This window comes from Varroa destructor, unplaced genomic scaffold (genome assembly GCF_002443255.2).
Source record: "Varroa destructor unplaced genomic scaffold, Vdes_3.0 BEIS01000004.1, whole genome shotgun sequence".
Taxonomy (NCBI): domain Eukaryota; kingdom Metazoa; phylum Arthropoda; class Arachnida; order Mesostigmata; family Varroidae; genus Varroa; species Varroa destructor.
The window spans coordinates 48,156,438-48,169,036 of NW_019211457.1; the positions used below are offsets into that span (position 1 = coordinate 48,156,438).

A 12,599-nucleotide genomic window follows, 5' to 3' on the forward strand; every position below is an offset into this window, starting at 1 on the left:
CAATACTTCACGCACATTTTGTTTTAGTTACGTACATTCATTGTGCGGTGTTTACGCGGTCTGAAACTCCTCAGTCAAAAGTTAACTTTTGCTCCAATTCGAGGTTACAATATTTAGGGTTTACTACTGTAACGATGGCAATCTCTGATGAGGTCATAATTTGATTTTCTCAGTGAATGTTGTTAGACTAAATATGCCTCAAATTAGGATCGAAATGCTATTAATAAATGCAAGTTCAGTATGTTAATTTGAAATCGCTTATAGTCGTTGAGGAGTTTTGTATGCTTACTTTATCATAGAGGTTCTTGACAGCATGTCCGATTTCAGTTTCAAACATAGTCCAAACTGCCATTGATTTTGTGTTCATGTGACTGATTAGTATCTTATGAACGTAAGGGGCCAAAGGGGGCACTTCTACAACCGAATAATGTAAGGTTACGAATAGATATTGTAACATATTGAAAAGGGCCTAAAATAAATGTTTTGAATTCTATTTTCGGTACTATCGTTAAGACTTAAAATGGCTGACTTTCAGTACGAGGCATGATTCGTGGAACTGGAATGCGTCCGTTTCCAAATCTAAACTACCTCGCATGTATCTAGGTTTCGTGGGCAAAACTTCACTAATGCACCATCACGGGCACGGCGCAGCACAAAAAAATTCGGATCTTTTTCCGGAACAGAAAATATAGTCGGGTAATAACGCATTATACAGCAGCTTATATATATATATATATATATATATATATAGCAGCTTGTAGATCCCGTAAAATGGCAAACAGGTTTTGAAGAGAAAAAGCGAGATATTCCATATTGAATGCGTACACGGTTTGGCTGTGCCTGACTGAGTGGCAGTTCCACATGTAATACTGTGGTAATACGTATTCTCAGTAATTTACATATTCTCTATTTTTCTTTATATGCGCCCTTTTGCTTATAAGCCCGTATTGTGTCACATTAAATTCTTTGCATCAACTGTTTGCATTCCAAGCATTTGACTCCACTGTGAAAATGTGGTGCTTTCGTGGGACTCGTTAATTTAACATTTGCATGAATGTTTGATCAGTATGAGCCAGCCTTAATTCTGCTTAAAGAATACACATTGTATTGTATGTAAAGACATGTTTTTCCTCTATAATAATATGATATATTCCAATATTGAGTTTTCGACTACTGCAGAGTTTGAGGCCTGCAGTTCAGTTAAACCCTTCTTGGATTAGCAGCACATACTAATTCGTTTATATGTAGGTGACATTTCAAGGTGACACAAGCTCTGACTAACGATTTTTACGTAATCTAAACTGTCTTGATGGATAGTTTCGAATCGTAACAGATGTCTACTGTTAATCGATATAGAGGTCGATATAATCAAGGGTGTAAAAGGAAGTTGTATACCTGAGCCTTAACCTCGTTTGTGGCTGTATTACTAAACACTTCTTTCTTCCTCAAAACAACTTAGTACGACAGGTGCTACTCATATCCATAGCTTTTGTGTATGTTTGCTCATTTTGATATAACGTATTTGTTGAATTATGAATTGAAGCCTAGAACAATTGACTACACCAAATCGGGCAGGCGGAAAAAGCATATACTAAGTTAATGTTGAGTGATATAAGAGCTATTAGGAAACAGTGGGTTCTCAAAGCAAGCGAAGGAGGTACTCAAATAAGCTAATTAAAAATTTCGTGGATCTGATTGTTGTTTCTATTAATATCACTCTAATTGGCAAAATCAATTTTAAACAATAGTTTCAAATCTTCAGCCATCTCAAAGCCAGTCTGTATTTCGAAGGCTTTATCTTATTCTTGTGTAAAACGTGTATGTCTAATGAGGCTTATTTGCTTCCACGACGACTCACAAGTCGAAGGAAAGATCATGCACCAAGCGTATACACCTCTGCTTAATTTGTCCTATTTCAAAACAGTTTCGATATCGTTCCCGCGAAATCGAAATATAGAATTTTGAGAATTTATTCAATGTTATTTAGTTGTTCGAAATTCTTTTTATTGGTGATTTTTTGTCTCAACGAAAAAACTGTTCAATAGTATATTCTACATAAAGGCATGCGGTTTATTTATACATTGCCATTTAAGTTGCCTTTATTTGAAAAGGGACTTTCCATGCAGTAATGTTATTATTGCAATATATAGTTCCTCTTCCAAAAGTTCCAACTTTTCGTGCGCTGCAGCTGCAGCCAATGAAGTATACTGTCCTCTTCAAGTGACCATGCAAGTGGACGCATTGCGAACACAGACACGATGCTCAATGCTGATTATCATTATTATTCAGCGTTTACTGTTGCTGTCTCGAATGGTTGAATCTCGTTACTGCTTCCTCTATAACGACTCATGTTGCTGTTGATGTTGAAGTGTCTCTTCGGCAGCTCAACAGCTCAAGAATCAGTCTACCTTCTATATTGCTGTTGCTCCAATAGACGTTCGTTTCTTGGTATAATCTTGTCGAGTCACGCAATGCCGAAGCGACGGCGACCATGGGACGATAGCGGTGTGGACCTGTGGCCCCAGGAATCAAAAAGCGATCGCTTCTAACCCACCGACACTGGTAGAGGTAGTGGAGTAATAGGTAATGAAGGCGCGGCGTCAAGTCATTGGTAGCACGTACATTAGGGTCTTCCTTTCTTTCGTCCTCGCTATCCTTTAGTGACCAGGCGAAGGTTGAAATGTTGGTTAGACCGTCAAACGGGCAACTACCTTTAACGTTTTCCCTACCGGGTCGCGCTCCGTCGCTTGCTCCGTTGTTAGACTCTACCTCCCTCACGGAGTCTTCGCGCCTCGAGCAATGACAGCATTGTGAAGTAGGCAAAGTGTTACACACTATCAAGCAGCGCTCTTTTCCACTCTGTTTAGTGCCGGCTGTCACATAGCATACGGCAGCAGCAGTAGCAAAGGGAAAACAATAACAACCAAAACGGAGGCTGGCAGTCGCTGCTGTTGTTCGCCTTCTACGGAAAACAAGGAAAAGAGCAAAATGATGAGACGAAGTACAGAGAGTGACAGAACAAGAGTAGTCCGTCTCCAATAAGACAGCAACGAGGCTCGAAGCCACAGGCATCCCCAGCAGCAGCTCGAAGCATCCAACAACATAATAATAATGGCTACTCGGCCGTTCAGTAACCGATGTTGTCTCTGCTAAAGCAGATGCTGTCGTGGCTGTTACTGTGGCTGCTGTTCATGACTTTTTTTGCACCCGAGGGGCGCCCGGTGCTATTCTTAGGGACAGTGCGCCGCACAGCAACTAGAGCTTTTCACATAATAGAGACAGAAAATCATACGGCAACAAGAACCAAAACGGTAAAATTGCCAGGCTGAATAATCAGCCTAATTATAACAGCCATTACGAGTCATAACGAGGAATAATCACAGTAAAAAAAAAGTTGTTTATCTCAAATATCAATTGATTTATAGCTCGAAAAACAACGCTATCGTTAATTTCATCTACCGAAACAGCATCTGGAAGTGCCTCAGCAGAGAACTCCTCCAGTTCAAATTTGTCTATTCTGATCAAAGCAAGCATAGCTAATTCTTTTTGAATTCCTCTGTTTTTGATTAAGATTTCTAAGTTATTCGTCGCAAGAGGCAAACCTGTAAGGACTCTCGATAGGTAATATCTTGTACGTGGATCAGTTCGTAGGTTATTGCATGTTAAAAGAATGCGCGTTTTGAATGATAACATTAATTTTAACGGTAACTGTACAGCTGCTGCTCATGTGGTGAAAGGCATTTACAATTACCGTAATTAACTGAATTATTCCATTGTCCCGCTATTGTGTCATGCTGTAAATAATAATAAGCATTTACATTTTGAAATACAGGTAACCTCATTTGATCCGTACAACGAGTGGGCTGATGGGCACTGTCGCTTTGTATATCGCCCGGATTGTGAGGAAGCAAAGCGGCATTCATCAGGATGGGCTATGCGCAACACAAACAATCACAATGTGCACATTTTAAAAAAGAGCTGTCTTGGAGTACTCGTGTGCACTCAACGTTGTGTGTCCGATGCTGGGGACAGTGTTCACCTTAGACCAGCTATCTGTGACAAAGCCCGTAAGAAGCAACAAGGTAAAAAACCATTTTACTCACAGTATTGTTTAAAGCAGTAGAGGAATACATGATAGATAAGTGGACATAGATATCAAGCACCCCCCAATGCATCAAGTCTATTTCAAAGTTAAAATTGGATAAACTTTTGACTTCAAAAAGTCTTGATTGGGATTATTTTGTGCTTGTGGAAAATAACGTATCCTCATATGATAATTATCAAAAGTTAATATATAGAGGCACTTTAGCTGCATGTTTCCGAGAGGATGTTCAGAGTATTAGCATATCTACATACAGCCAACTGCATCAGATTCAGATCTTGATCGACATCTTGGAAGTAAGCGTCGCTGTTTGTCATACTTATTGTTTCAATTAAGTTGCTCAACTGTATTTTTAACGATCATCTATAGGAACACATTAAGATAATTTGGCGCTTAATAATATCGGCCCTACGTGTTCGTGACAACAGAGTTCTTTTTAGGTGTAAAGCGTACCCAATAAGGATTACTGAATAATACCAAGCAAAGATGCGTATATTTTGCCAGATCGATTGTGTTGTAGCATACGTAAGGGCAGTTTTTGTAATGCGTCTTTTTCCTCTCTACTGTTTATTTACTTCTATGCACCATTTGAAAGTGCGTACTCGTTATTCCATAAACCCATTTTACATTCATTGCGCATCGAACGAAATTTTGCATCGAGCTCGAGCCCCAAAGATGGATGTTCTTGGAGAAAAAAAGTGTATTTTTGATATCTTTTTGCATTTTGCGAAAATCTTATAGCTATGGGAACAGCCCGACATATTTTCGCCGTGTACAACAAAATCGCCGCAACCGACAGGATAGCTAAGAGGCATTTGCGAAAATCAAAATGGGACTTGATGTATGTACCCTACTCAGGCCGGTCATCCGAGGTCTATTGAGCGTTTCTATTAACTGGCCGAGAAATACGCAACAAACACCTCTACTGTCTGTGATCTTGAATCTAGAAAAGATTATCAAAAACTGAGCAAAACACAAGAGAAAGTGCGGCTTCTTGTTCTTTAACAGCCTAGCTGATACGTAATGACAGCTAACCTTAATGATAGATTTCTACGCAGATTTGCTCTTGATGTCAAGAAGTGGTGTTTTACGTTGTTACAAGGTAGCAAAAGGACCGGGCAGCTCTAGGAGATGCGCCTAAACCTAAATTTCAGCAAGATTTCTGGATTTTCTGGTAAGACTGGAGGGAGTTCATGCAATGGAAAACGCAGGAAAGGATAGGATTGTAGCGGCAGTAAACAAGAGAAGGTGGTCTTAACCTACGGCAATTCTAGGCCGCATATGGCAAATATCGTTAGAGCTGCCTTGCAAGAGCTTACGTAGGAGGTTATTTTATTCTAATCATATTATCAAGGCCTCATTTTGATGGGTTATCACATTTCCCAATTACTAGCGTGGATCAAATTCGTAACGGTATATTTAGCAGTGAAGAGTCTCAAAGCTGGTTAGAACGAGTTCAACTTCAGGATGGAGAAAGGAAATAGCAAAAGGGAGTAGATAAATTGAATGAAATACTGGAGAAGGTCGTGAAAAATGATGGCGAATGCATAGTAAATTATTAGTAGACTTCTAACTAGTAGAAATTTTACGTCTTTCGAAACCGCCAAGAGCCGTCCATGCTTGTACTACAACTTAACATACAGCAGCCAACGAAATATTACTGTTCAGTTTTCTTCCAACAACGAAATTCTTACCTGAAATTTGATTACATAAGTAATCAATTCAGCATTATGCTTATTGTCACTCTATTCTATTCGTATTGAGGTTGTAATTCAATAAAGCATCGTTCCTTTCAAGTCAGTTTTATTTCGATTGGTGCATTGGGTTAGCATCACGACTGTAACGATATATATATGCCTAGGTGTTATTCAATATCTGATTTGTATTTTACAAGAATATTATGTTTACAAATATGAAAAAGATTAGTTTTTGTATTCTTAGTTTCGAAGCATTCGGTGAAGAAAAAATGAGAAATTCGTCTCAAAGAGTTTTTACTTTTCATAAACATTATTCCACTTATTGCTATAACGCGCTACGAGTAGACACCATAAATATATAGAATGAGCTAATAGATCAATCGAAAACTCAGCATAGTTTTGACAGGTTCACAAATGATTTCAAAAATGTTATCTAATTTTAACTATCAGATTGGTAACCTATATAAGATAGACAATGTGTTCATGATTATAGTAAACTAATTATAATTTTTGAAGTATATGCCTCCGACTGAACGCATATAATAAACTATGTAATATTCTTTTAAACTGTTAACAGAATATGAAGAAACCCTTATAAATGTAGTTCAGATTATAATAGCAAGTTAAAATTTCATATTTAACATCCGGTACGGCCCTTGAGCATTGCTTCAGACGAGTAGCCCCCAGCACGATACGACGTGTGTCTACACCCGGTTTCGAACCTCGATCGCCTCATCTGGTGTTCCTGAGTAAAAAAAAAGTACCTAAATACGCTACTACAACACTATCATGAGGACAAAACCATAACACGAGAATGATTTAATGAACTAAATTCTCATCGAAATATGTAGTCAGTAAGAGTTTATGTAAGCACAATGCGATACTCATTAGCTCCTTCAATCTTGTTTTATCCTTCACTATATTGTATTATATTGACTCATTTAATATATAAAATAATGCTTTTCTTACTTTTGCCAATCTATCTATATTTTATTCTACCTGAAAATCCTTGTTTGTACATTCGATAATATCTAATTTGCTTTTTAATTTATTACACTCAACTTCGTTCCTTTATATTCCATGTCATTATTGGAATTTCACTCATTCCTCGGAATCTAAACATGTTTTCATTTACGCGACTAGCCTTTTTTTCAAAAAGCTATCTCTGTTTTGTTCAGTGGATGGAGGCTTGCATCTTTTGAGTGCGTGAGCCAAGAAATATTTCGCAACTATTTTTACCAGCTCTTCAATGAATTTGAAAATTTTAGTTCTGTGCTAAAATAGTCCGTTATATGTTTCGATCTTTTGAAAATGTTTTTTTTTCAAAAATTAACGCCAAAACGTTCTCATAATCAAAAAATTTTACTGGTTGTATGAACTTGAAATATTTAACAAGCCTCATAATGAAATGTTTTAGACTGTTCAGTGGTTGTCGAGATAATCGTTAAAAACACTACGATACGTTCAACGTTATATAAGGAAAAGCAGTAATTATTTCTGTAGCAGTAATTGTAATGTAATTTAGCGTTACAGTCTGTTCAATCTAGTTTCAGAAATAGAAATGTAGGACTTCAGAAGAGAGATCTATAACCACTTACAAATATTCGACTCAAATAATTTAAGCGAGCAACTTTAGTCCCGAAATCAGTTTTAGAAGCACCGATTATGGACATTACGGGCTTCGGCAAGCTTATGCCGAAAAAGTTAACATAACTTAGAGAAACACATTTATGAATACCATGCTAATTGTGTATGCAAAAAGAAATCACCATGACGTGTGATATGCCTAGTACCATTTAAATAAAGATAGCATTTTCAGAGACATTTTCCGTTTTCTGTTAAATGAAAATCTTATATTACACATCTGATATGATCTACAGAGATCTTGATGTTGATGTTGCGGTCACCTCGGTACGTCCGTCGCCTGCTCTCTGAATGGTAGGTCATAGCGGCAGTGACAACCGAAGCACCTTTGCGGTTGGCTGCGCACCGGTGTTGCCTACAAAAAGGATGCAAATTCTGTTGTAGTCACTGTTGTTAAAGTTGTCCGTACCACGAAGGTGGTATCTCTGCTTTTATTTATCTCACGGCAGAACAGCCTAGAAACATTTACATAAAACTCGCATTATACTTTCACCATTAGACCCTGTAGCCCTCGTAAAGCAGCTTTAAGACCTGAGTCAATTATCGCCTCTACAGACTAACTGGGTAGACGATGAAAGCCGATAACATTCGAAAACAGTAGCCGCATAGTAGTCACTCACTAGTAAAACTTGTAGTTCATCTAGATACAATAAAGCTTAGCTTTTTTTTTTTTAAGGAAACCTCACGCCGAAAACCTTGGTAAAACCTTGGTGTTTATCAGTAATTCTGAGAACATCCAGGGATCTTTGTAGGAGGAGCTTCAGTGTGATTCTCCGCAATCCGGACCATCCAAATTGAGTTTAGATTTTCCACTTGGATTCCAAATAGGAAGATAATTTACTATTTAATGCGGAATAACCAGAGATCCATTATAGTTTAATAATTACATACGTTTATTACCCTACGTTTACGAATGATAAAAAGGGGAATGGCTGAGAGCAAAGCGTAGTTATTCAAAGAATCTTTGAAAAGCGCCAAATCAAATGTGAGCTTTCGAATACAATAAAGAGAAGAAGCCTTCCACTTGTCATTTTGAGCGCTGCTTAGAAGATTAGACAGTTAAAGGAAACATATCTGTACTTAGAAAAAGTATTCGCGCGACGCAATTAGCAGGAAATGTAAGCTATACGTTTTTACCACTCAATGTATGGTACCGCTGAGCCGTAACGAATCTTTGAACATCAATGTTTGATAAAGGCAAAAGCAAAAGCGGCCCTTGTGGATCACAAAGCTACCACTTTATACTTATCGTTTATTCGCTTTTTGTAGGATTGATCAAAGGGAGAACAAGGACTTTCTGTTGTCATTACGGTTAGAGTTCAACAGGTACGGTGCTTGTTCATACACCGTAGACTTGTCTGCGGCGTTACCGAAGTAAAATATTATGCACTAACTGTATGACTACATTCGCACAAAGAGAAGGCCAGTTCAGTTATGCTCCCGCCACTTAGAGCGTTTTTCACCTATCCGATGAATGACCGTCGTCGCAACACGAAGATACGAACATACTGCAGTCATAGCGGGCAGGTAATCCACAACAGGCCGACGTTGTACATGTATTACATGTCCAGACAGATAGCGATTCATGGTAGCGATTTACAATGTGTAACTGAGTTGCTGTAATGTTTTTTATGTGCCATCGCTTGTTTCATCCTTGTTTTTTTTCATGCTAAAAGAATGTATCCTTTTTTAGTAACCAGGTGGGTCGAAATTTAACCGGCGCCTAGCTATCTACATATATATTGATATTTGTTTTTACATTTTTTCGCAAGATGTCTTCGAAATTGATTTATCGACGGGTATGGTATGTATGGAATGTCCGATCGAAACGCTTCGTTACCAAGAGTATAACTTATGTACAGCATTTGTTTTTGTTCTTATACTATAAATTGCATCTAACTAGTAGTTTTCTCTTCTTTACCAATGACACATCGTGATTTCGATTTCGTTCATAAGGTGATTGTTGTTGTATTTAAACATTTAAAGGAAATATGTGTCAATTCAATGTTCGAGGTTATTCCGGACACTTCTTCTTTGTTGATATACATCTAATTAGATAACAGAATTATAATCGTATATGCGACTAAAATGTCAATTATTAGACGTGATTACTTTTCCTGATACGCGGCAAAATTTCATAATGGTTCTCAAACTAGCGAATTTTCATAAACTTGTAAAGATAAGGTAGTTTCTAAGTGTCTGTTGTTTTATAGGCGCAAAAAATAACATGGGTTCAATTTATTAACGATTAGCTGTGCCAGCAAGATTAGAACAAGATGACTAGAACGAAATGATATACTGTAGAACAATATATCATTACGTAATTAGGGATAGAACCCTGCCGAATTTCAATCACGTGACACTGGTACGCTAAGTCTTCGAAGATACGTAGGCTGTACGTTTCAGATCCACTCTACGACACAGCGACCTTGTAAGCGAACTTTCTGAGTTCGTTGCAAAATGGGTACTTCAGAACTTATGATAGCTGCAGAGGAATCATGCTGACCTGAACAGTATGATATTTGAGCGAGCCAAACCATTTATGGATATTTCCAAGATGCCCTACCGCTAAAGCGTGCTTTACACCACATGTTTTTTTGGAGACTAAAGACGAAAGATCTCTTCAGCTACGTTAGTTATTCTTAGCTTCTAGTGATGTCTCATAGATACGCAAAAATTTTCAAAATGTAAATAAATACCAGCCCTTAATCTAATCATAACTGTGGGACATTTTGCCATACTGGATGAGTTTTGAAAACATTTCATATATAAAGCGAAACGTATCAGAATTAGCTAAATGATGTGCCGGATACATTGTACAACATATTGTTGAAGTTGATGCACGAAAATCAACTTCTACTTGTAATCATGATCAAACATTTTTCATGCCTCCTGCCGGACATTCGCTGCCTGCAGACAGCTGAGAATTACGACATCGTTTTGAACCTGTAATATACGATAATCATGGAGGCTACAATATCTTGTGCAATCCATGCGATACGGAATAATAAAAGCTTTATCAAGAAAAACATGAAAATGAATACTATTTTAATTGCGGTCTTCGTCGATTTTAAGGTTTATCGCTCAGTTGTATCAACACTCTGTACCTAGAGTAATGCTGAAAGCCGGACCTCTTAATATCTCGTGTATATTCATAATACAAAGATACCTATACGTATCTACATAAAAAGAACAAGAATTTATTTAATGCGTTTATCAAATCGTGGCAGTATTCTTGTGCTACCCTGGTCTCATCTCGATCCAATCAGTTAAACAATAGCAAAACAGAGTGATCATAAATCCCTATTACCTTGATAGACAATAAAATAAATATTCGCAGCTCACAGTGGTTGAACGTTCTTTAACGAATAAGGACATCACTGCAAGAAGAAAATCCCTAGTCGTTGTTTCTGTATACGTTTAAAATACATTCGTACGGACAAAGGGTACAGATCACGTAAAAATTTAAGCCCTATTTACACTTCATGCTGAAGCCAGCGACGCGCAAATAGACTTCTTCTTCTTCTATAACTAAAGACACGTAGGATTAACAAAAGACATGGTATCTAGGAAAACGCTTATATATATATAAAGATAGGTGACAGTAGTAGCAAAGGCCAATATTCCAATGTTGGATTGTTTAGAATTTAACATAGAATTAACGTCAAATGCGAGTTACGTCGTTAACACGCACCGCAGTGACTCCATGTGAATATTAGGATTTAGTTTAGACAGAATCTTCCGACGCTAGGAATTGTGTAAATGTATTAAACAAGCTGATGTTATACAGCATTTTAATCAGTGAGTTGCAATCGCGATGACACAAATCTTATAAAACATTTTCCTTTCAAATTTTCTTAGGTACTGGGTGTCTAAACCGATTGTATTTGTATTGTATGTTTTGAGTAATAATAAAGTTATTATAACAAGTAGTAGTAATTATAATAAAATACTAAAGGTCTTAGTTTCCGCACGAAATACACAGGGTTTGAAAATACCTACGCCTCTTTCTGCCCTTGAAGTTCAGATTTCCATATCGCCTTTGTTTCCGATTAGTAGTTACCCCCCTAAATCGTATTTTTGCATAATGTTTCAGTCTGAAAATTGTAACCTTTGGGAAAGTTAATTACAAACTGATTTTGCGCGCACTCGATAATATGTTTTTGAGGTGTGCACCAAATAGTAAATTTATTCAAAATCGATTGGGTACTTATTAGAACAAAGCCTGTGTCCGTTGTAAAGCTGTCTGGCAGATGTCTAGCGGACAAAGATCGATTAAAAGTAAAGAAGCTGACGAGCTCCTAACGATCACAATATTCGAAAATATTTTTAGTATTTATAACATAGATCTAACAGACTCCATTATCCTTCCGAGCTTCGCAAGTGCATATAGCAAATTAAAGGAATGTTTGTTTGCTTATTAATGTGCATTTTCTACATGGTCGTTATATACCACTCTATCAAAGCGGCAGAGAATTGAATACTCCGTAACATGCGCATTAACTGTTAGCTGGCATAAGATTTAATGTAAAGTCGCAACAGCCAAAAAGATAGAACCGTTAAAATAACTTTGAATTAATGGGATAGTGTTTCAAAAAGGTAGTTTAGCAGACCAGAAATGTCTGCTCTAACAAGAGAAGAATGCGCGTAAAGGACGGGTACGGGCTGTAGAGCAGTTTACTTGTTATTAATAATTTCTTAAATTTTAAATGTAAAATAGCCCATATATGTATAAGGCGAAAGGATAGGTAATGCCTTAATTTCGTTTTTAAAGAAGCAATTTTTACTTGGAAATGGCTGTCTGTAAAATTCAATAAGCATATTCGCAAAACTATCATTAATTTAAAGACGATGTCTACGTATGCGTATATGGTCTTTCAACTATACCGTCGCACATATCGGCTTTTAGGAAAACCGTGCCCGAATCGCCGCTGCGCAGGACGTCTGGAAGTGCTTCCATGTCGTGGCCATTGTGGTTATCCTGTGACCCATTTCTGGCGTCATACAGAGCATGCAATCTTTTTCCAGGTATGAGCTTCTAGCCTTTATTGCCTTAGTGACTAAAAACAATGCCGAGGGATCACCTAGCTCCTGTTTACTGCTTACTGTAACTTGTGGCAAAGATATTATAACTTAGGCTTAATTGGTTTGAGGAC

General features: G+C 37.5%; 1 protein-coding gene across 8 annotated transcripts in view; it reads left to right on the forward strand.

Moving 5' to 3' along the window:
* LOC111249648 (uncharacterized) overlaps window positions 1-12,599 on the forward strand; it is a 61,342-nt gene that overhangs the window by 36,261 nt on the left and 12,482 nt on the right. For all 8 annotated transcript variants that reach the window (XM_086986915.1, XM_022803775.2, XM_086986916.1 and 5 more), the window contains 2 exons: window positions 3,833-4,082; window positions 12,353-12,471. In XM_086986915.1, coding sequence (XP_086843041.1) covers window positions 3,833-4,082; window positions 12,353-12,471 — 369 coding nt within the window. The remainder of the gene's footprint in view (window positions 1-3,832; window positions 4,083-12,352; window positions 12,472-12,599) is intronic.